Raw genomic sequence first — 20,252 nt, forward strand, 5'->3', positions numbered from 1 at the left:
CTGTGTGTGTGTGTGTGTGTGTGTGTGTGTGTCAAAATGTCAAACAAAGTGCTGTAGCACAGGCCTCACCTATACCTTCAGTTCACATGAAATCAGAGAGCTTTGACTCATTGCTGCTGATGTCGTTTTACAAAGTGCCTGGTTAGTGTTTGATTGAACGATTCTTGGCTTGTTCAGATATTTGAAACTCTGTCAGATCTGTCCTGGTACAGCTTGTTTAAAGTGCTGGAGACAGAGAGGAAGGATGTCTCTGTTCACACTTACTGGGTGGAAGGTGTTCTGATATATAATTGCGTGTAGGAAGTCTATTTCTAGAGCTATTATTGCATTTGGGAATTAAAGAGGTGTCCCAACAATTCCTCAATTGATTATGATGGACCTCTATCAGGAAGTCTGTGTTACAAACTGGGGGCATGAAAGTTGTGGATGTTTACCTGGCGGAGAGGGACCAATGAAAAGAGGCGATGGGAAACAACCCTAAACCAGAGATTAAAAAAATATCAACTTTATTATTTGGCATTTTGAATATTTTGCGATGGCGCTTAGCATCGTTATCGCTTGTAAATTAAGTGTAAAAAAATAGCTTGTTAATAATAATAATTCATGTGATCTAACATTTAAAAACCGACGTGAACGACGTCAGAAGATTCAGTTTCTTAGCAACACCAAAATACTGAAGCCATGACTACGGGCTAATCTTTCTTTTTCCGTGGCCCTAAGAGACACGTGTGGGAATATCACAATAACAGACGAATCTAGATTTATATTCACCCGAAACGTTTTAATTTCTGGCAGCGGAACGTGTTAATTTGTACCACACGGAACCGGTAACGTTGGGAACGGAAACCGAATCTGTAAACAAACATAAAGCTCATTAGCGACCGCGTTAATAGACGTAAACACGCGTGCGGGACGGCGGTGGGCTAGCCAAACTCAAAGAATATGTTTAAAAACACATTCCAAAGTGGATTCCTGTCTATTTTATACAGCATCGGCAGCAAACCGCTTCAGATATGGGATAAAAAGGTAAGCAGCGACTCAGAAATGAATGCTGTGGCTCTAGCTAGCTTCCTTAGCTAGTCGTGCTAAAGCTAACTAGCGTTATGCGTCTTACAATCACAATTTGTCATTTGGAAGACGCTTTTAACCAAAGTGACGTACATATGAGATTTTCATACATCACAAGCAAGGTTCTAGACGGGAGAGAACAACAAGAGTCAGTGCCTTCACGCAACTTTCTGGTCCAACTGGACATAGGTGCTACGAGACAGTGCTACGAAGTAAAGCATAGAGTGCTCAGAGAGAAGAGAGCTGAACGCTTGATAATAATAAGTAACAGTAATAGTAATTGGTTATTTTAAATTGCAGTCTCTATTACGGTGTGGTTTGGATGCAGTGTTCAATCAACCGATTGACGCCTCCAGCAGAGACGGAAAGTAATGATAAACGCCTTGATTTAGTCATCTCAGTCGCGCTTTAAAGTTTCCTCCCAGTTAATATTTTGATCCCACCACAGCTGACAGTTGAGAGGACCTGTGGCCGGTAAACATGGATATTTGTGTTTCTGTTTGATGCTGTTAATTTAAGTAACATTTTCAACTCGGACAGTGGTCAGTTGTTGGTTGAAAGCTTGGCAGGATGAAAGGTTGATGTGCGTGTTAACTTTAATGTATATTATCAGGCTAAACACTCAAGGGTATGTAACCACTGTTTCCAAAAAATGGCTAATATTTCATGATTTTGCCTGGGGTATATAAATTAATGAGCACAGCTGTAAAACAACACATATCTACTATAAACTGATATCTGCAAAGTTAAATGACGGTGACGGCACTTTACCCATGTGATACTGCTTGATTTCTCCATATAAGCCTTAAGAAAATAATAATAATGTAACTAACAGTGTTTTTGTGTGTTCACAGGTGAGGAATGGTCACATCAAGAGAATCACAGACAATGACATCCACTCACTGGTGTTGGAGGTTGAGGGCACAAACGTCAGGTGAGTTTGTGTCTAACTGATTCTTCAGCTCAGGTCAAGTCATTCAAGCCCTTGTCACCCTCATCTGACCTGTTTTATGTCTTCTACTCCCTGCAGCACTACCTACATCACATGTCCTGCAGACCCCAAGAAGACACTTGGCATCAAGCTTCCTTTTCTTGTTATGATCATCAAGAACCTCAAGAAATATTTCACCTTTGAAGTCCAGGTAGGGTGGGCACTCTCACAGATACAAACCCCTTCCATGTCTTGGTGGCACAAACAGAATGTGTACTTATATGTATAAGCACACAACACACAGTATAGTAAGAGTTTACTTGCTGCAGTGTCAGGATTCATGGTCACTGATGCTTTCTCTCCATCTTTATAACGTTTCAGGTGTTAGATGATAAAAACGTTCGCCGGCGGTTTCGGGCGAGTAACTATCAAAGCACGACACGAGTGAAGCCGTTTATCTGCACCATGCCTATGAGGCTGGACGACGGCTGGAACCAGATTCAGTTTAACCTGTCGGACTTCACCAGGAGGGCCTATGGAACCAATTACATTGAGACGCTGCGTGTACAGGTTAGTGCACAGAGACGGGCTAGAGACCAGCTGACTGCAGATGCTGCTAGTGTGATTTCAGAGTCTCCACAGCGAATGTCTAAGACTGTGTTTCTGTTTCCCTCTCAGATCCATGCTAACTGTCGAATAAGGAGAGTGTATTTCTCGGACAGACTGTACTCTGAGGATGAGCTCCCTGCAGAGTTTAAACTCTACCTGCCTGTCCAGAACCAGAAAGCCAAGGTGAAACACACACCTCCACACACGAGCAACCGTGCGTTTGCTTGGTCACACGCTACATATAACTCGTCTTACACTCATCTGTTTGTGTGGTTGTTTCTTGCAGCAGTAGAGATTCTCAACCTGCCCTCTTCCCCCAGGCCTCATGTGGAGTTTAACTGTGAGATTTCCTGTGTGTAGACATGTGATGAACTTTAACACTTTGTAATATTATATTGTAATTTTGGAACTATGAGCTTCGAGTGTCGTCTCGTGTTGCTTTCTGCACAATAAATTTTTGTATGCACTCATCTGTCCACACAGTTTTCAATGCGTACTGCAGTCCTTTAAAGATGATAGCACCTTTAGAAGTCCACATTGATGAACTTTTTTCTTGCGATAGAAAATAGTTTGTCTCTGGAAAACCACACATGCAGCTTTGAAATCGCCACAAAATTCAGGATCCTCCACTGTTGAAGGCCTTGTGCTTGTTTTTAAAAAATATACAGACACACAGACAAGTCCATTCATCAAATATAAATAATCTTTATCAAACAACACAAGTCATTTCAAGAAAAGGGGCTATGACAATGATTTGCATTCCCAAAACATAGAATCTTTGTTGAACTTTGGATTTCTGTATACCGAATGAACAGATCAGTAATACATTCATTTGACCACAGATTGCATCACAGTCATCCACAAACAAAATGAACTCTTACAAAGGCAGCTCAACTTAAAGCTGTGACTTCAACTCATATTCCAAGAGCAGATTCAGAGCAGCAATAATGTGGAAACAGGAGTGCAAGGCTTCATGTCAACAAAAGAACACCAAAAAATGAGCTGAGGGAAGATGTCACATATTCTCAGAGAGTTTTAATATGTCTGGGTTAAAGTCAGCGGTCAACACCGTCACTTTGTAGCTTCCATTTTTAAGAAAGCTCACTAAAACAAAACAAGGCAGAAAAAAGCAAACAACTGAATTAAGGAGAGTCATGAGGATGAGGAAAAAGAATAATTTGTTCTAAATTTGTATTTGCATGGTTTGATTAATTGAGTTGTTTACCGCTGAATGCTGCCAGCATTTTCTGTCACACACCGACTTAATTAGAGTTTTTGTAGTGTTTTAGTCTTTCCACCAATTTAAAAAAAAAATGCACTGAAACGTACATTTTGTATTTTGCGAAGACGCTGCCCCCATTGAGATATATGAGCTCTCAGTATAGTAGTTAAGATATTGTTGCTACATCTGTTGCTTCAGGAGTAATCCTCAGATGCTCAGTCTTTAGAAAAACATAAAGATTGATCAAATGACGTGCATTCATCACGGCTTAGTTTATAAAACTCACAGCTTTTGAATTGGGTCACATTTGTGGATAAATGGGGGTCAGACTAATAGATATTAAAGCTGCCTTTTAAGCGCTGAAATACCAATAAGGTAAGATTCATGCATGACTTTTACATAAAGCTCGCTTTCAAAAATGAACACTTCAAAAATGTCACCGCAAAAGGGTTACGTTAAATTTGGACAACAATTTGCAGTAAAGGCAGTAAGTCTTCCCAAATATTTAAAGACACCACAGACAGAAATGCACTGTAAATCTCAGAATAAGGGTAAGGACATTTCTTATTTGCCCTCTACATAAAATATCGGTATGTATAATTTTTGACATTTTGAGTTTTTCCAGCAGGCACTTATAAATTTCAGTGAGGAATGTCAACACATAGTCTTTTTCATGACTGGTGTTACGAGTTAACAACAGCATCGTCCCTGAAATGTGGTCAATAGGGAAAGAAAAGAGGACAAATCTTTAAAGGAAAAAAAAAAAAAAGGCTCACATTTTACACGTTCAGTGAACTGCTATTGTGTATTTGGAAAGCAGATTAAAACATAAAAAGTAAAATGATAGAACATCTTTCTGTATTATTATATGGCAATATCCATATTGGCAACAGTGTCAGGCTCGGATAACTTTTCAAATCAGGTCAAACCAAGAAACAGATTTAAATCCCAGCATGAAAAGGCTGTTTGACACTTACTATGATCACTGCAGCTGCTGTTCTACTTTGAAACAAACCTTCTATGATAACAAAATGTCAACAAGCGAATTACAAAAACATACAAATAATTATTTTAACAAAACATCCTTACACATTTGATATAACTTAAAGAATACATTCATAGAAATCTATTGCTTCAGTTGACAGCATGCATCTCTTTAAAGTGCAAAAAAAACATTCATTGGTTCACATCAGTAAATCAACTACTGCATTAAATCACTGATTTCAAATAAAACAACATAAATTAGCATTTCAAGATGGCACAACAGAACTGCAGACGGTCGAACCGAGTATAAAATAAACCTGAAAAGTCAAATGCAACACAAAAAAGACAAAGCAAAGGCAAACAACACACCTTTAGCATGAACTGTTACGGTAAGAGCTTGCATTGATGTTGTTAATAGCTGAGGAGCAGGATGAGAGGCCGCCTGGAGGTCCATGACTGTACAAATAAGGTCACAAAAACAGCCTTTTACTGTTTCTTCTTCACTTTTTATCTCCCTCCCTCCTTCTCCGGCTTCTCCTTCGTCCATGTTTGTTGAACAAATCCTTTTGCTATAAATTTCTGTGATACTCAGCGACTTGGAGGGTTACAGGATACATGTATATACAGAATACATGTTAAAAAAAATGTTACCGTGGTCAATTTGAAGACCTGGAGACATCCTAAGCTGGCAAGTTTAAGCCTCAGATTGTAGAAAAGCTGTTTATCTGGCTTCATAGTTTCTCTTTGAGTAAAGTAAAAAGTGACTTCTCAGCCACAGGTATAGAAACAACATTTTCACATTGGCTCTACAGAGGCAGGATCCGGTCCTGGCTTGTGCTCACTGGGCAGTGGTTCACATTTGTTGCACAGCAAGGTGTGTGCACGTTGAAAAACTTGAGAAGTGCCAGCTTACAAACAGTGTTTCCACTTCCACATGTTAGAAGTCAAGAAGAAGAGTTTGATTCAGTGTACCTTACCTTCGAGCTCACGAATCATCAACCACCAATATTGTCCACTCTGGGAAACCTTAGCACCACACATTTAAGATAAATCCTCCATCTAACATATCCAATAGTGAGGGATCAATTCCAATAACAGAGTGCTGTTTCACTCCAGGATCTTTGTGCAAAGCTGAAAACGTCCATTGCCAGATACTGGTATTAAGAGCGGCTGAGGACTGAACATCCACACATTTGCTAATAGTGGAGGCTGACTACAAAGACAGGTAAAGTGGAATAGCTCTTTAAACCAAGCACTTCTCCTGTGGTTGGAATAAGTTCCTGACACACTGTGGGACATTTCTCGTTAGTGCAAAAATCATGAAGTCAAAAAGAATTTTCCTGGTGTTTACTGACAGCGTCATACGATCAGGGCTTCCTATTTAAAGTCACCTTAGCTTCATCTGCATCCACCCATCGAGTTGTCCTGCAGGCTGGTGTGTGTGGGTGTGTGCGTGTGCGTATACAACGTGACTTGCACATGTTTATGCGTGTGTATGTCCACTATGTTGTGCCCCCATAGTGAATGACGTAGTAGTCATGGACATACATCAACACAGCGACAGGCTGGCCAATGATGAGCGACATCCACACAGCGGCGTTGCCGTAGTTTCCGTTCAGGAAACGGCTCACAAACAAAGCCAGAGGAACCTGAAGAGACGAAAGTTCAGAGGTCAAAGTGTGCTTGTGTGTGTGTGGGAGGAGAGAAAGTGATTGGTTCAAGCTGTCTTACCTGAGCCATCATTCCCATAAAGGCCCACAGTCTGAACATCTTCAGAGGAACACTCACCAGGTACTGAAGAGGAGAGAGGGAAACACAGGAAGTCACACAGCGCTTTTCAAAATGTTTTCATCGTGTGTGAACGTGAGGAGGGAAAGTCTTTGTTTGGCTCGGGCTGCCACCACCATCACATTTTAGTTGCTGATTTATTTGTCATACGAATAATTATGATTAATTCTTTAATTATCTTTTTCTCTTGGTTTAATGCCAGTATTACCATTATAAGCCTAATAGTTTAATAATACACATATGTACATATGAGCTGAATACGAACCTGTCCAACAGCAGTAAGGTCTAGAAAGCCAAGCTCTTTGTTGCAGATATGTAGACTTTAATAGTGCTTCATGTCACATGAGAGAATGAATGTTGTTGCTTTACCTCGTGGAAGAAGGCAGACACCAGGAAGACGGCCGTTTGAGCCATAAACTTGTTGATCCCCTTCCTCAACATCGGCTTGTAGAAGTGTCTGTAACACACCAAGACGCATGATCAAGCACTTAACTTGACAAAATTACACTGACCTTTCTCTTAAATCCTACTGAAAATACCCTCAAACAAATGGCAGCCCACACCTCGATTTCTTACTCTTCTTATTTTATTTCATGCAGACTGCAGTGAGAATGTGAAGCCAAAGCATCAAACAGGGCGTCAGTATTGAAAAATACTGAAGAAAACTAACAAAAAACACTGTTATAGAAAGTCTGATGCTCACCTCAGGCACCATTTGTGAACTGGGATATTCCAGTTGGCCCAGAAGTATGTGACAGTCTCAGAGTTCCTGAAATGAACAAAAGTGGCACAGTTTGAGAATTTGACTTGAAGACCAATGGGTGTCATGAAGGATGGCTACATGCTCTATGTGCACATGTCATTGTGTGATTGGATGTTCCTTCTGCTCACCACCAGTCTTTGTAGAACTCTCTGTCTCCAAACTGCAGCAGCTCTGCCACAAAGTTCATCGAAGAATGGAAAAACCAATAGAAGAATATTAACCATATCAGATGGTTTGGGACCTGGGAGGGGAGGGGAGGGGAGGAGGGGAGGAGAGGAGAGGAGAGGAGAGGAGAGGAGAGGAGAGGAGAGGAGAGGAGGCGAGGGTCAAGGGAGAAGTTAGGAAAGGTGTCTGGGTTGCTATGTCTGTGTCCTATAACACACATGTGAGACAGTCATCATAGCTGGTTCAATATGTAAGATTAATTGATATGAGAGGTTATTTTTTTGCATTTATATTAAAGTTATGACAGGACATAATTACGTGTCCAGTGTAACTATGTCACTATACTCACAGCTAACTTCAGGAGGCGCTCCACCATCCTGGAAAAGTCCATTTCCTGTGAGAGACATAAACAAAGGTACTTCTTCGTTATCAGTGTTTTGCCCTTAATTATAGTCTTATGGGCAAAGGTTGTTGGAAAGGTTGTGAGAAAGTAGACATATTACATGCAAGGTAAAATAAAGTGTGTGTGCGTGTTTGTGTGTGCGTACACACCTGGAACGGTTTCATTGAGTTCTGTATTGTGGGAACCATCCACTGAAAGACACAATTGAAAACTGTAGCTTGCATTGTTTGAGTGGTGGAAACAGATTTAAACACTCTGTCTATGATAAACCTTGTGTCTCAGTGTGTGTGTGTGTGTGTGTGTGTGTGTATGTATGTGTGCGTGCGTGCAGAGTACATCCTGAATGCATCTGTGTGTGTTAATGATAAACATACCTGCTGTATCAATCCCACCAACAGCTGCATGAAGAAGAGCTACAAGAAATAGCAAGTCAAAATCAAAACATGTCAACATGATCTCCATTTACAAGATCAACAACATATGCAATGTGTGTGTGTGTGTGTGTGTGTGTGTGTGTGTGTGTGTGTGTGTCCTCTCACCATTTCAAAAAGTCTTCTCATCAGGAACCTTTTGCGTATTCGAGGTGACCGCGGGAAGTTGAGCTGGTAGCAGAGAGTTGGGGCAAAGATGAAGTAGTACATGTCTGAAGACACACAAACAAAACAGTATATTCATTTATCATGTTTCAACACGTTTCATTAAAAAACTGGGCTGTTTATCGCCACGCAGGCGTCATGGTTACCTCTGTGGGTGAGGTTGCCTGGGTAGGAAACTTGGGTATGAACTGCTGAACCATTGGACTGTGCCACAGACGGACCTGAAACACACACCCACACACACAAAAACGCAGATGTTAGTTTCAGTCTCACATGCTCATTTCATTAAGTATCAAACTGATGTTTTATCTCAGCTCCTCCGGTCAGGAGATAAAGTCAGCGAGTTGCATTTAGGATTAAATCAGTATCAAAACACAGCAGCTGTTCAAGACACACCACTTTGATCTCTTTCAGTGTGTGCGGGACAGAAGCCTCAGTCTGTCTTGTCCCCACTAGGGGGTAGTAGCAGCACAGTGATAAATCCAAAAATCATCAAACCCTATTCAAAGTGCACTACTGTTTGCGTGTATGAATCCATCTCTTAAACCTTTACTTTGCCTAGTTAAGCTTGCTGTTAGTGTGATCTGTCGGCTCTGGGGTTAAGCGCCCTGCTGAGGAGCACCCCATACCTTTGTCCTGGTAATGTACTTTGCGTCTGTGCCTGCTCACAATCTAGATAACAAACTGTTTGTGTGTGTGTGTGTGCAAATACCCACACGAGTATGATCGTGTTAGTCTCTTGGCTTTCGCTTGTCTGATTTCTCGACACCACCTGTTGGTGTCTTGGTAGGAGTACAGCTTGAGGAACAGCATTGTGTAGATTCCTAGGGAGAGCACACCACCCACTGACACACACACACACACACACACACACACACACACACACACACACACACACACACAGTCATGTTCCCGTATTTTGCATTAAAATATACACATGCATTTATTCTCATTCAAAATGCTTTATCTATGTCTCATAACTGTAGCATGTACACATGTATGTATTTTGTGTGTATTTTGTGTGTACCTGGGGTCATGGAGGTCACACTGAGCACAGTGCATGTAGGGAAGATCAACAGGGTTGCCAGGTTGAAAATATGAAGGATCAGTCCAGTCATTTCAGAAATGGTTCCCTGGGAACGATGAGAGTTTTGTTATTGGAAAACACTTGTTGCATTCATTATTTGTACCTTCAGCCAGAGAAAAAACAGTAGATTTAAAGCATTTGCACTCGTCAGAAGTGGTTTGCATCATGTGTAGTCTAACCTGCACCAGGATGTGTTCTTATCACGGTTAAAAGCAGGTACAAAGAGGGCAGGATTTACTGTGTACACTCCAGGATGTGTAAAGCACCTGTTTCAGGCAAACATCCTTAATGGGAGATCCCTGAACGACAGACTAAAAGCAAACCTACACTCCTGGCTGTCTGTCTTTACTGAATGTCCCTGGTGTGGGATCAATAAAGTCTTATCTTATCTTATCTTTACAGGTCAGCTCACAGTGCAGCAATATTTTGGAGAAGATTCCCTAAAGACAGTTATAATGTCACCAATAGGTGTTTGGGGTCCAAACAAAGGTGGAGTCAAAGGTTTAGAACAATTTCTAAGCAAAGCTGGCAAAGTAAAAATCTAATTGAATTGAAGAATGAGTTTGCAGTATCCACAATAGCTGCCTTATGGGTCACAGGATCAATGAAAATTTGTGTCGCCTCGGTAAATGCAAATCATTGTGGGCACTCACCACAGCCAGGCGCCGCTCTGTGTACAAGCCTGCTAAGATGAACACGTTAGACACTGAAACACAGAACAGACAAACAACAGATTGATGAGCTACAGCAACACACAGAGGTGATCACAGGAGGCGGACTTCATTCTGTTTCTCACAGACACCGACACACGAGCGGTCTGTGGAGAGTTTCAGGTGTTATAATAGTCCAGATTTCAGATCAATTGTTCTCGTGTGGGTCAGAGCCTATCCCTGCTGAGGACAAATATGTTTATTCACAGTAGTATTGACTTGTTTTACTGCATTGATGTCACGAGTCAGCCTTCTTTGGGTAAATAAAGAATGAATAATCAATAACAGCTGTGCTAGAATATTAAACACAAGAACCCACGCTAACAATGCTTCGATATGCTGTCTTTGAGCATCTGGCTCATTAAATATATGTCATCCTGTATCAGATCAGCCACTTGGGACATGGAAAGGCTGTATAACACATTTTATTACAAACAATAGCACTTCCTGTTATCTCTGAAACCCGACTGAAGTGCAGGCAATACAAGTACAACACTTGTTACCCAGGTTCAACTTGAACATCAATTGTACGGTGACAGGGACAAGGACAAATACCTACAAGTCGTTCACCACCTGTTTAGACAACACTGAGGCCTTAAAATAAATGCTACATACCAATGATAAGGCAAGCTGCTGGCCAGCTATAGGGGTCCTTCAAGAAGAGAGATACTACTTGGATAGGGTCCACCAGGATACCGTACCTCGATGAGAGAAGAGAGAAGTGAAAACACAGATCCCGCCAGGCCTCGTTTAAAAATGGTTAGACATAAAGCTGAAAATGGTCACGTGATGTTTAGTTAAGGGTTAAGATTGGTGCAGTCAGGTAAATGTTTGGTGTGGGCACTGTTATGGCAAGGATGTTTGCAGGACTTCAATCTGCTCGTAACAGCAGCGCAATTTTTGAAAGTGGGACAATTAAAAAAAAAACAAAAACAGCAGTATCACAGATCAGGCTCAGATTGTGATCTGAGAAAGAAACCGTATGCATATTACTCTGTATCTAATCTGAGTGTAGAGTTTTTCAGACTATGCCCAGACACACCATGCTGGCATTAAGTCTTTAGAAACAAACACACACTGTACTGTAACACTGAGCAGGCTTGCACTTAAAATTTGTGGTGGTATGCAGCTCCTGTTCCAAAAACAACAAACTCTTGTAATGAGATGTCATAAAATATGGTGGTGGTGAGGCGGAAGTCAGCCAATTGTATAACTTGGCTTGTTTATATACACTACATTACATAAATGTAAGTTTATGTGTGGGTGCACACTTACTTTATAATGTTCTCCAAGAAGAGGCGTGCATTACTCAGCACCTGAAAGTGAGGACAAAACAGCAAACATGGGATAATGAGCAAAGTTCACAGTATCAAAAAGAGCGAATCTGCCCTTTGTTTACCAGCTGCACACATTTTTAGCCCTCTGCCATAAATCTGGCTTATCATTTTCTTTGGTCACAGCTCTGCTGCTGATTAGTCTGCAGGTTTCCATGTGCTCGTACTTGTTGAGTGAGTTATTGTTCAAAACAAGAAACAGGAACGAGCTGGTTCCTTTCACAAACAACTGTCACTTTAGAGGATTATTCCCACACAGGTTTACACACACGGTCTGTTTGAATGACTGCATAGATTAGATCTGTTTCATGCATTTTAACAACATGTCACTGTCACACCCTGCCTTTTAAAAAGTCTCAAGTGAAGTGACTTTATTACTATATTACATGCATTAAAGCTCAAAGTCCGAGTCCAGCTTTATCTCAGCGATCAGTTATCTGAGCTTTTTCAGAGATAAAACTAACCAGGCCCTCCAACACTGCATATGTCCTGCATGTATACATTTTCCGGATCATTTTTATGCCGTGTTTAGTGCACACGTTAGAGAAACAGTTAACATAATGAGGGCAGAGAGGGCTTGATACACGATAAGGTCACGCTGCACTGATTATGTGACATGTTGCACTTCAGCCCACTGGCCTGCCAAGAGGACACACCAATGTGGTTTATTCAGCTATGGCTTTTTGTCCGAACCGGTAACCTTTGCCTCAGTAACCTTTTGCATGGAGGAGAGGGGACCATGAGGACAGCAGCCTGCACAGAGCATTTACAGATGCAAGATGTGATTTGGTAACACTGAGATCTAACTTTGTAAAGGGTCAAAGTTAGACACAGAGCAACACTCTGGAGTTGGCAGGAACTCATTGTCTTACTCAAAGACATTTCACCAGGGGGGTTATTTAACTGAACTCTGGCTGCTCCAGCGGTACACTATTAATTGTAGTCAGAAAGTTTTTCTGCAGTGTGTTATCTGTTGTAGTCAGGATCCATTGCATTGCTCAGGATCACTGTATTTGAAAGGGCACTGTGCATAACCATGAGTATGAAGGAGTCTTTCTGAATGTCTTTTTTTAAATGGGTTAGCGTTAATTGACCAAATGACACTTAATGACAACAGTCATAAACATTCATACAGATTCTTTCATGTTTATGACATGTCATGGTTATATCAGTGTTAAGCACGCCCTGTCATATACTCATTGCTCAAACTCAGAAATGTTATCTTGTTACTGTCATCACGCAGTTTGATTACAAAGTAACACTTAATACAAACATTGAATTACATACAGCTTTGTTGTTACAGTTTACTGTTGGCTTTTTATTGCCATTTTTACTATTTTTGCATGCAAACCCTTGTAATTCTGTTATATATATGGACAATACTAGCAGTAATTGTGACGTTGGTGCTTCAGTAAATCTGGGTCAAGTATCAATGCCAACATTATTATTTAACAATGATGGAAAGTCTATAGTGAATCATTTAAAAACTGAATGTGTTTCTTTTTGATTTCTTGAGCCACATCTTACAGAATTCTTCCAGATTGGAATATTTATACTTTGAGTTCAACACATTTTCCTCTCTAATTCTCTTTACAATCATTTACAATTTCTCCAGTCATAAAACACTAAAAATGGGATGTTAAAGTTATTTTTTTCCCATTTTATACCACAAATGTTTCTGTGTGGATAGCAGACATGTCTCAGATTTGATGGATGGTAAGTGTAACGTTACACAGAACTGGAGTTGGCTGAACATTAGGACCTGACACACACAGCTGACCTGAGACAACTGGTGGCAACAAAAGATTGAATGATCAAACCTTTTGCCTTTCTCCAGGTGATCCGTAAAGGATTTCCTTCAAAGACTACAGTTGATGTTAGCCAGCTGAACACTCACATACACACACTATGCTTTGTATCTATACAAGTAGCCAGAAGTTTGTATTCACAGCCCAAAAGACATTGTAGAAAGGCCAACAAACAACTTAACAATTCACTTCCTGACGCTCATCCATATGTTTCAACAGTCTTGGTAGTTTTTGTTCAGAAATTAACAGAGGCTGGTATTGTAACGTTTTGCTTTGCTATGCACTGTCCTTATCAGCCAGTGGCCATTTAAGCTATTCACACGGTCTGTTTGGCTTCACATCAGAGGGAACAATGATATGATCCAGCTGAAGCATGAACTGTTTGTCCCACATCCTGGGATGCTTGTCGCTTTTTCCTATTTACATATATTCACATGTATACATGTTGTACAACACTGTGTGTGTTGTTAATGAAAGCTTTAAACGGTGACATGGACGGCTTGAAAGAGTTTGTTAGTGTGTTGTATGCCTGCAGTGGAACAGATTCTTGTCTCATGGGAGTCATTACAGGAAAGACGAAGATTTTATGAGACCAAATTCATCAGAATAAGGTCAAAGTCTCTGCATGGATTCCCCAGTTACCACGTGGAAACATCAGTGAAGCATGAGGACTAAAACTTTACTAACTCTCCAACCAGCTGCAGAAGGTTTCATTCAACAAGTACAAATGTGTACACTTACTTCACATGTACTTTAGGAGACTTAAAATAAGCTGCTCAGAAGGCAACTAGTGGATTTTTTAATTATTCTGCCAAACATATACATTTTAAGGTTGTGCATGAATTGAATTAGTTATGTTGGTAATGAAGGTAATACATCTAATCTCTCATCTCTAGAAACATGTGCTCCTGCAGCTGACATTTTAGGAATTTAGCCGATGGTCCTGGTTATCGAGGACAAATTACACAACTAAGCTTCTAAATGTACACACACATGCACACGCGCACACACACGCACACACACGCACTCAAGACTCTGCGGTTCCACTTCACACTCTTACAGTCTAATCCTGAAGGCTTCCTAAAAACGGTCTGAACCGAGCACTGTCAACTGTCCCTGGTGACCACAAAGTAGAGGACGTGGTCGTCACGGCAATACAAACTTTCAAAGATGGGATTAATCCTGTCACAGAACTGCAAAATTAGGCTCGATTTAGAAAAGCCCACAAAAATACACACACACACGCAATAACACGTGTACACAAACCTACAAAGACCCTCACACATATCATAACCAAATGCAGGGACGTATAATAATCCTTGTGCATGCAAGTACAGTACATGTAGATCCACATATCTAAAGGATGCATGTGTGTGTGTGCACAGAGACAGAAACGTGCACTTACACACATGTCTAGAGCTCTATTTATAGTCTGTCCATTTCAATTTCATTAGGATTAGGGCTAACTAGATATTTGTATCCTCCACGCTTATCAAAAAACAGTGAGTGCATGTTCACAGAGGCACTGCAGGGTGCCTGTGGAGACACACACACACACACACACTCTGAATTTAGCCTTTGGAAAAAATCCCACAGTTCATTTGTCCTGAAGTGACCTCAGCACAGGGGGGACATATTTAACTGTGACACGTTTGTGATTTTTCTATTGCAACTTGAGCAGAGATGGTGAGACTCTGCACCGAACACAGCTGATAATTTGCTTTTTTAAGTATGTACCTTAATTGAACCCTAACCCTCATGCTGGTATTTGGCTAATCTAAAGGGTTTGAGATGCCACAAAGGAACCACAGAGGAAAACTCACTCATCATGGCAACCATAGTACATCCTGAAACTGGCCTATTTTCCGCTGCATCTTCAACATTGTCTACGACAGCAGCTGCGCCCGTGTACAGTATGTGCCTGCATTGTATTATAGTCTTTCAGCTGTTTTAACAGGCGCTAGTTTTCCTTGTCATACTGAGTTCTTCTCTTATATCTCTTTGCCAGCAGCTTCTGGTTCAAGCGACCTTTGTTAGATGGTACTAGCAAGCTTAAGATTTGTAAGCACAAACTGTCATGCATACACAGGCTTTTTTCAGGATTATTAATAAAAACATCCCTGCTAGAAGATTAATCTTTTAGTCTCATGTTTTATTTTAGTATTTCAGAACGAGGAACAACTTCACTGGTCAAGCACGCCGACTCAAAAGATACTGTAAGAAAACATCCATCAGGCATGTAAGCGATGTTATAATCCATTAAGAGGCGTGACTATTAAAAGGAGGATTTAAAAATGAAACGATGCAACACTAAATGATGGATATGGGTCAAATCATTAAAGACACTAAAAATGCAACTGTTTTAATATTTGTATTTGTTCGTGGATGCTTCCTGCTTTGCACCATATAATCGTCTCACTCCCATGACTGAGGGTTGAGAGAAAATTCCTCCACTGCAGTTATCTATGTAATTTTCCTTGATCTGTGTGCTCCAGAACACCCTGAATTCACGAACAGCTGACAAAAAGTCCACTCCTGATGACTTCAGACTCTAAAGCAAACTCAACTCAGATCAAGCTGTAACTGATCAACACCTCCTTTAATTAACGCTGTAAATAATGAGACAGGAAGTGTACAGGAAATGGCAAACAAGGCCACAAGCACGCAACTATGCACGCGTGTAGTGAATCGATTTGTGGAAAGAGAGATAACGCAAAAAGCAATTTATCAGACGTCTCACCGACAAGTTTTCACGACAGTAACAGGTTCAACTCAAAGTCCCCTGAGGATGTGTACTAAACAAGCGTGAGCTGGCACTTCTGCTTTTGTGTTACAGCAACTTCCAAATGCGCTCATGCAGCATTTAAAACAATGCTAGTAGTTAGTTATGGTGGTTGTTTTATATACTGTGTATGTCTGTGTGTGAGAGGGAGGGACAAAGAGGATGATATGCAACTGCTTCAGAATAATAACTCAAATTTCTGCGTGTGTAGTACAACAGATGTGCTGACATCAAAGAAGGCCTTGACAGTTATTTGAGGCACAGTGAAGAGATGAAGCGTAATATGGAGTGATAGACGGTTTTCTGTCATCGTGTGATGTATACAGTATAAAATATTGTCATATCACACAGCCTGCGCAGTGCATGTAGTTTTACTCACCAGCATGACAACACACCAGTTGAGGATTCCTCTGTAGTTGCTGTAGCCACTGGATGAGCTCAAGAGAGACTCCTGGAGGACGTGACAGCTGCAGGGCAAGCAAACAGCCAACAGTTGACTGATTTTTAGGGTATATCAAACTCTTCACATTCCTTCCTGCCTGTTGATCTCCATGAGCGCAGAGATAAAACCACTGGCTACATCCCTCTGGTCACTCTCAAACCTCTGTTAAGGAACCATTCAATTGCATCTTGAAATTAAACGTGACCAGAGGTGTTATCAGGAAGACACTCAGAGGATTGATTTTGCATTTTGATGACAGTGTTTGTGCTTGGCTTGAGGGAGGCTACATGATTCAAAGTGACAACTCATAGTGACTCATGGTTTGCTCACTAATGAAGTGGGGGTGTACTCAACAATGTAAGAAAGGATTTCACAAATGACACATTTCACTAATTTGACATGACAGTGATGAAGACCTGAACTATTCAAGTACTTTTATTTATTAACTGTGTGTTTCTGTAATATTTGGTTTGTTTGATGCACTTACTCTCCAAGACTTTCTTACCTGTAAAGCACTTAACAGTAATTAAGAAGTCCCAAGCTGAGGTATAAATTATTTTCTAGTGCTACAGGCTTTAAAAAGAGAGGATGACAGACAGGAGTCTAACAATTGTTCCTAGAACTGCACCAGGTCATGAAAAGAGAGAGTTGTAAAAATGTAAGTTAAAGGTAATGACCCCATTGTCCAAAGAGTATTGTGAAAACTGACGCAATTCATCAGGCAAGATTTTTACACAACCCTACATGGCAGAGAGTCAACAGAGAAAAGATGACAGAGAAGGGAGGACAGAGGAGAAGAAGGGATAACAGAAAGTCTGGAAGAGTGGATGGAGGAGAAGCAGAGAGGAGAGAAACAGGAAAGAAAAATGCAGTATCCAAGAGAGAAAGGTGGACCAGGAAGATGAGGTGAAGACACAGGAGTGGCTTGAGTGAAGACAGGAAGGGGAAGGAGCATTTGAAGACAGGGCTTCCTCAGCGAGTGTCCAAACACACGCCAGCAGAAGAACGTGCAAACGGAGACGTAGTCAGCCAGCACGGTATTGCAAAAGCACACACCACAGTTGCTGTAATAAAGAAAGTGACACTACATACATATGCCTCATCTAGTTGGCAAGACTCCAGTAAAAGGATTACAAATTTTTTTCCAGCATGCCAGCATTGCACTGTACCTCGAACATGTGCACAACCCCAGCCAGAAATGCATGTTTCAAAGGTGAAGACACAGCTGGAGAAGAGGTGGTGTTGTGATAAAATGGCTGTTTAGGGGAAGGGTCAGGCCATCGTGTCTTCTCTCATAGTGCCTGTTCTCACTCATACCTGTTACCTATTCTCTTGACACGCCTTCTATCCAAGCTTACAGCTATCCCTCTTATCATGTGAAGAAATGCTGCTGAGATCACCTTGCTTTAATCATTATGACTGATTTCTAAATGGGCTTGTTTGTACTCTGACCAAATACAATTCTTATACAAAGACGACATTGCAAATCCTGCAGCCTCATCTTCACCACACCACCAGTTGTGGTTGTTTGTTCGTTGCTGAGACCAAACAAATACCACTAACAAGGTGGTAATAAAGATATCTGTCATTCAAAGCAAGGTGTTGGACATGGACGGTGTCCATCTCACCTTCAGACAACGGAAGGCGATTTTCCAATCTTCAAGGTAAAGTTACAGTCTATAGAGGAAGGCAATTACAATAGAGCTAAAATAAAAAATAATCGACAGTTTAATCCACTATGAAAATGTCATCTAGTATAGGTGACAGCATGCTGGTTTTCTGTAAATAAACCTGTGGAGTGCTAACAGGACATCGCAGTGGCCCCATTTGATCTGAGGAGAGTTCTGACAATGTTCACAAGCTAACAGCCGGTGACAACAAAAAAGGCAAACAATTAGCTTAAAACACAAAGAAACTACTGTCTTATACAAATGATTAACCTCTGCCTGAATGAGACACATTTTATATCGAAATGAAGACAAATTTTTGATGTTAATGTGAATTCGTGACATTTCAGGTACCGTTAGTTTGCGTCTTTGAACGTAGCACTTAACGTCTTTTTTTTAATCAATGGTTACCTGAGTCTCTCGTTGATGTCTTCCACCGCACTCCTCTGTTTCCTCGGTGTGTTTGTGAGCGGCTGCTGCTGCCCTGACACCCCCGTCTGTCTGTCCACCTTCCCGTTGCCACTTGCATGCCTGGACACCTCGCCTGTTTTGGCTTTAGCGGGATACTGTGGAGGTTTCTCCGCGGCGTCGTGCCCCTTGCTCCCATTGACTTGTTTGACGACGACTGCTCCGCCGCCAACGCCGGAGATGGTCGTCCTCCTCCGGCGGGTTACGGGCCCTCTCATCTCGGCTCTGTCGCTCATCTCAGAGGCTTCAATTACGCAGATTTTACCTGCCTGTCATTGCTGGCCACGCTGCTGTCACCAGTTTCTTTCCGCAGCTCTATATGAAGAGCTGAATGAACAGAAGCGGGCTGCCCACGTTCAACGTCGTGTCACTGTTAGTGAAGATAAGGCGTTTTAAGTCCTAGCGGTTACAGCTCAAGGTGCATTAGTAGTAGGGTTGCCAGGTCTGTGTTTTCAACTGACATCCCCCTATCGAGCCAAGTCACATTCCACTTCCGGATTAGCTGTTTCACAAAACCTGAAACTTACTGGGTTTCATGCCTATTTCTCAGTTAATTGGGCCTATAATTTTATTTTCTTTCTTTTTTTTTTTTTTTTTTTTTTTTAAAACTTTGAATCTGAACTTTTTGGCATAGCAAAGATATAGAAGGATATAAAAAGCAAAATACAGAATTATATTAATCTTCAACAACTCCAATTCCCATAATGACAGGCTAAAAAGGGGAAAATATACCTATTTTATGTGTATGTATCAATGGTTTATTGATCTATTATTTGTTGTATCATTCATTCACCTAAGTGAAGTGTGGTGGAGTTTTAACAGTGTACATTACCCTGAGGTCAGCCTCTCAGACAGCATTACCCCCAGCACAAACTCCACAAATCAGTGACTGGGTCAAGGCCATAGCTGGGTGTCGGATTTGCCACTACAACCAAGTGTGACCTTAGAGGCAAAACTCAGGGCATCACGCGCCCTGGTGTACCTGGGGACTATGTCCTAAAATGACCCTGTACAATACACATCTGGTATTGTTTACTGCGTCTGTACTTTAGGCTATGTCCTAAAACGACTGTCTACAGCGTCAGTGGCATTCAGAGCTTGGATTTTCCCTATTATTTATGAACAAGGTGGCCTTATAATCCCACCATTGCCATTTAATCAGTTCTAACAGACTGAAGTTAATGATAAATAAAAAAAAAACCAAATGTATTAAAGAATATTATATCAATCGACTGGTATAATGGTTTTGTTTTGTACCACATGTAGGATTCTGTAAGTGCTCAATATCAGTGTTACTTTCTTTCCTCGTTGTTATGAGTATACATTTTAGCATTTACACCCAGAAGTCAGAAAAAGAATGAAAAATGCACACAACACACAGTTACACTTTGTAGGCCGCGGACACAGACCATTGCCTATATTATT

At 41.1% G+C, this 20,252-nt stretch overlaps 2 protein-coding genes across 3 annotated transcripts; one reads left to right on the forward strand and one right to left on the reverse strand.

The window, feature by feature from the left end:
* The first annotated feature begins 650 nt into the window (after positions 1-650).
* cfap20 (cilia and flagella associated protein 20) lies at positions 651-3,074 on the forward strand. 2 transcript variants are annotated; one of them, XM_076754711.1, is made up of 6 exons: positions 651-1,026; positions 1,923-2,002; positions 2,099-2,210; positions 2,381-2,569; positions 2,678-2,791; positions 2,895-3,074. In XM_076754711.1, exons 1-6 carry the CDS (start codon positions 943-945, stop codon positions 2,898-2,900), a joined length of 585 nt encoding a protein of 194 aa, XP_076610826.1. In that variant the 5' UTR covers positions 651-942; the 3' UTR covers positions 2,901-3,074. The 2 variants fall into 2 exon arrangements, with proteins under 2 accessions (XP_076610826.1, XP_076610827.1); XM_076754712.1 differs by having other exon boundaries at positions 830-1,026; positions 2,898-3,074.
* A 215-nt stretch (positions 3,075-3,289) lies between these two features.
* On the reverse strand, positions 3,290-19,231 carry dgat1a (diacylglycerol O-acyltransferase 1a). Its single transcript, XM_076754713.1, has 17 exons — positions 18,771-19,231; positions 16,630-16,717; positions 11,602-11,642; positions 10,942-11,027; positions 10,270-10,322; positions 9,557-9,662; positions 9,246-9,374; positions 8,676-8,750; positions 8,473-8,576; positions 8,308-8,346; positions 8,083-8,124; positions 7,880-7,924; positions 7,494-7,606; positions 7,306-7,371; positions 6,972-7,059; positions 6,546-6,608; positions 3,290-6,463 (listed from the first exon to the last, which is right to left on the reverse strand). Exons 1-17 carry the CDS (start codon positions 19,061-19,063, stop codon positions 6,317-6,319), a joined length of 1,578 nt encoding a protein of 525 aa, XP_076610828.1. The 5' UTR covers positions 19,064-19,231; the 3' UTR covers positions 3,290-6,316.
* Between the last annotated feature and the right edge of the window lie 1,021 nt (positions 19,232-20,252).

The sequence above is a fragment of the Chaetodon auriga genome, chromosome 17 (assembly GCF_051107435.1).
Source record: "Chaetodon auriga isolate fChaAug3 chromosome 17, fChaAug3.hap1, whole genome shotgun sequence".
NCBI lineage: Eukaryota > Metazoa > Chordata > Actinopteri > Chaetodontiformes > Chaetodontidae > Chaetodon > Chaetodon auriga.

Excerpts from the sequence above, each read along its gene's own strand:
- dgat1a (XM_076754713.1), bottom strand. The coding sequence starts at position 19,063 with ATGAGCGACAGAGCCGAGATGAGAGGGCCCGTAACCCGCCGGAGGAGG. Across the intron at positions 10,323-10,941 it reads AGCAGCTTGCCTTATCATTG|TGTCTAACGTGTTCATCTTA; the intron begins GTATGTAGCATT and ends TCTGTGTTTCAG. Across the intron at positions 8,347-8,472 it reads TGAGAAGACTTTTTGAAATG|CTCTTCTTCATGCAGCTGTT; the intron begins GTGAGAGGACAC and ends TATTTCTTGTAG.
- cfap20 (XM_076754711.1), top strand. The coding sequence starts at position 943 with ATGTTTAAAAACACATTCCAAAGTGGATTCCTGTCTATTTTATACAGC. Across the intron at positions 2,211-2,380 it reads ATTTCACCTTTGAAGTCCAG|GTGTTAGATGATAAAAACGT; the intron begins GTAGGGTGGGCA and ends ATAACGTTTCAG. Across the intron at positions 2,570-2,677 it reads TTGAGACGCTGCGTGTACAG|ATCCATGCTAACTGTCGAAT; the intron begins GTTAGTGCACAG and ends TTTCCCTCTCAG.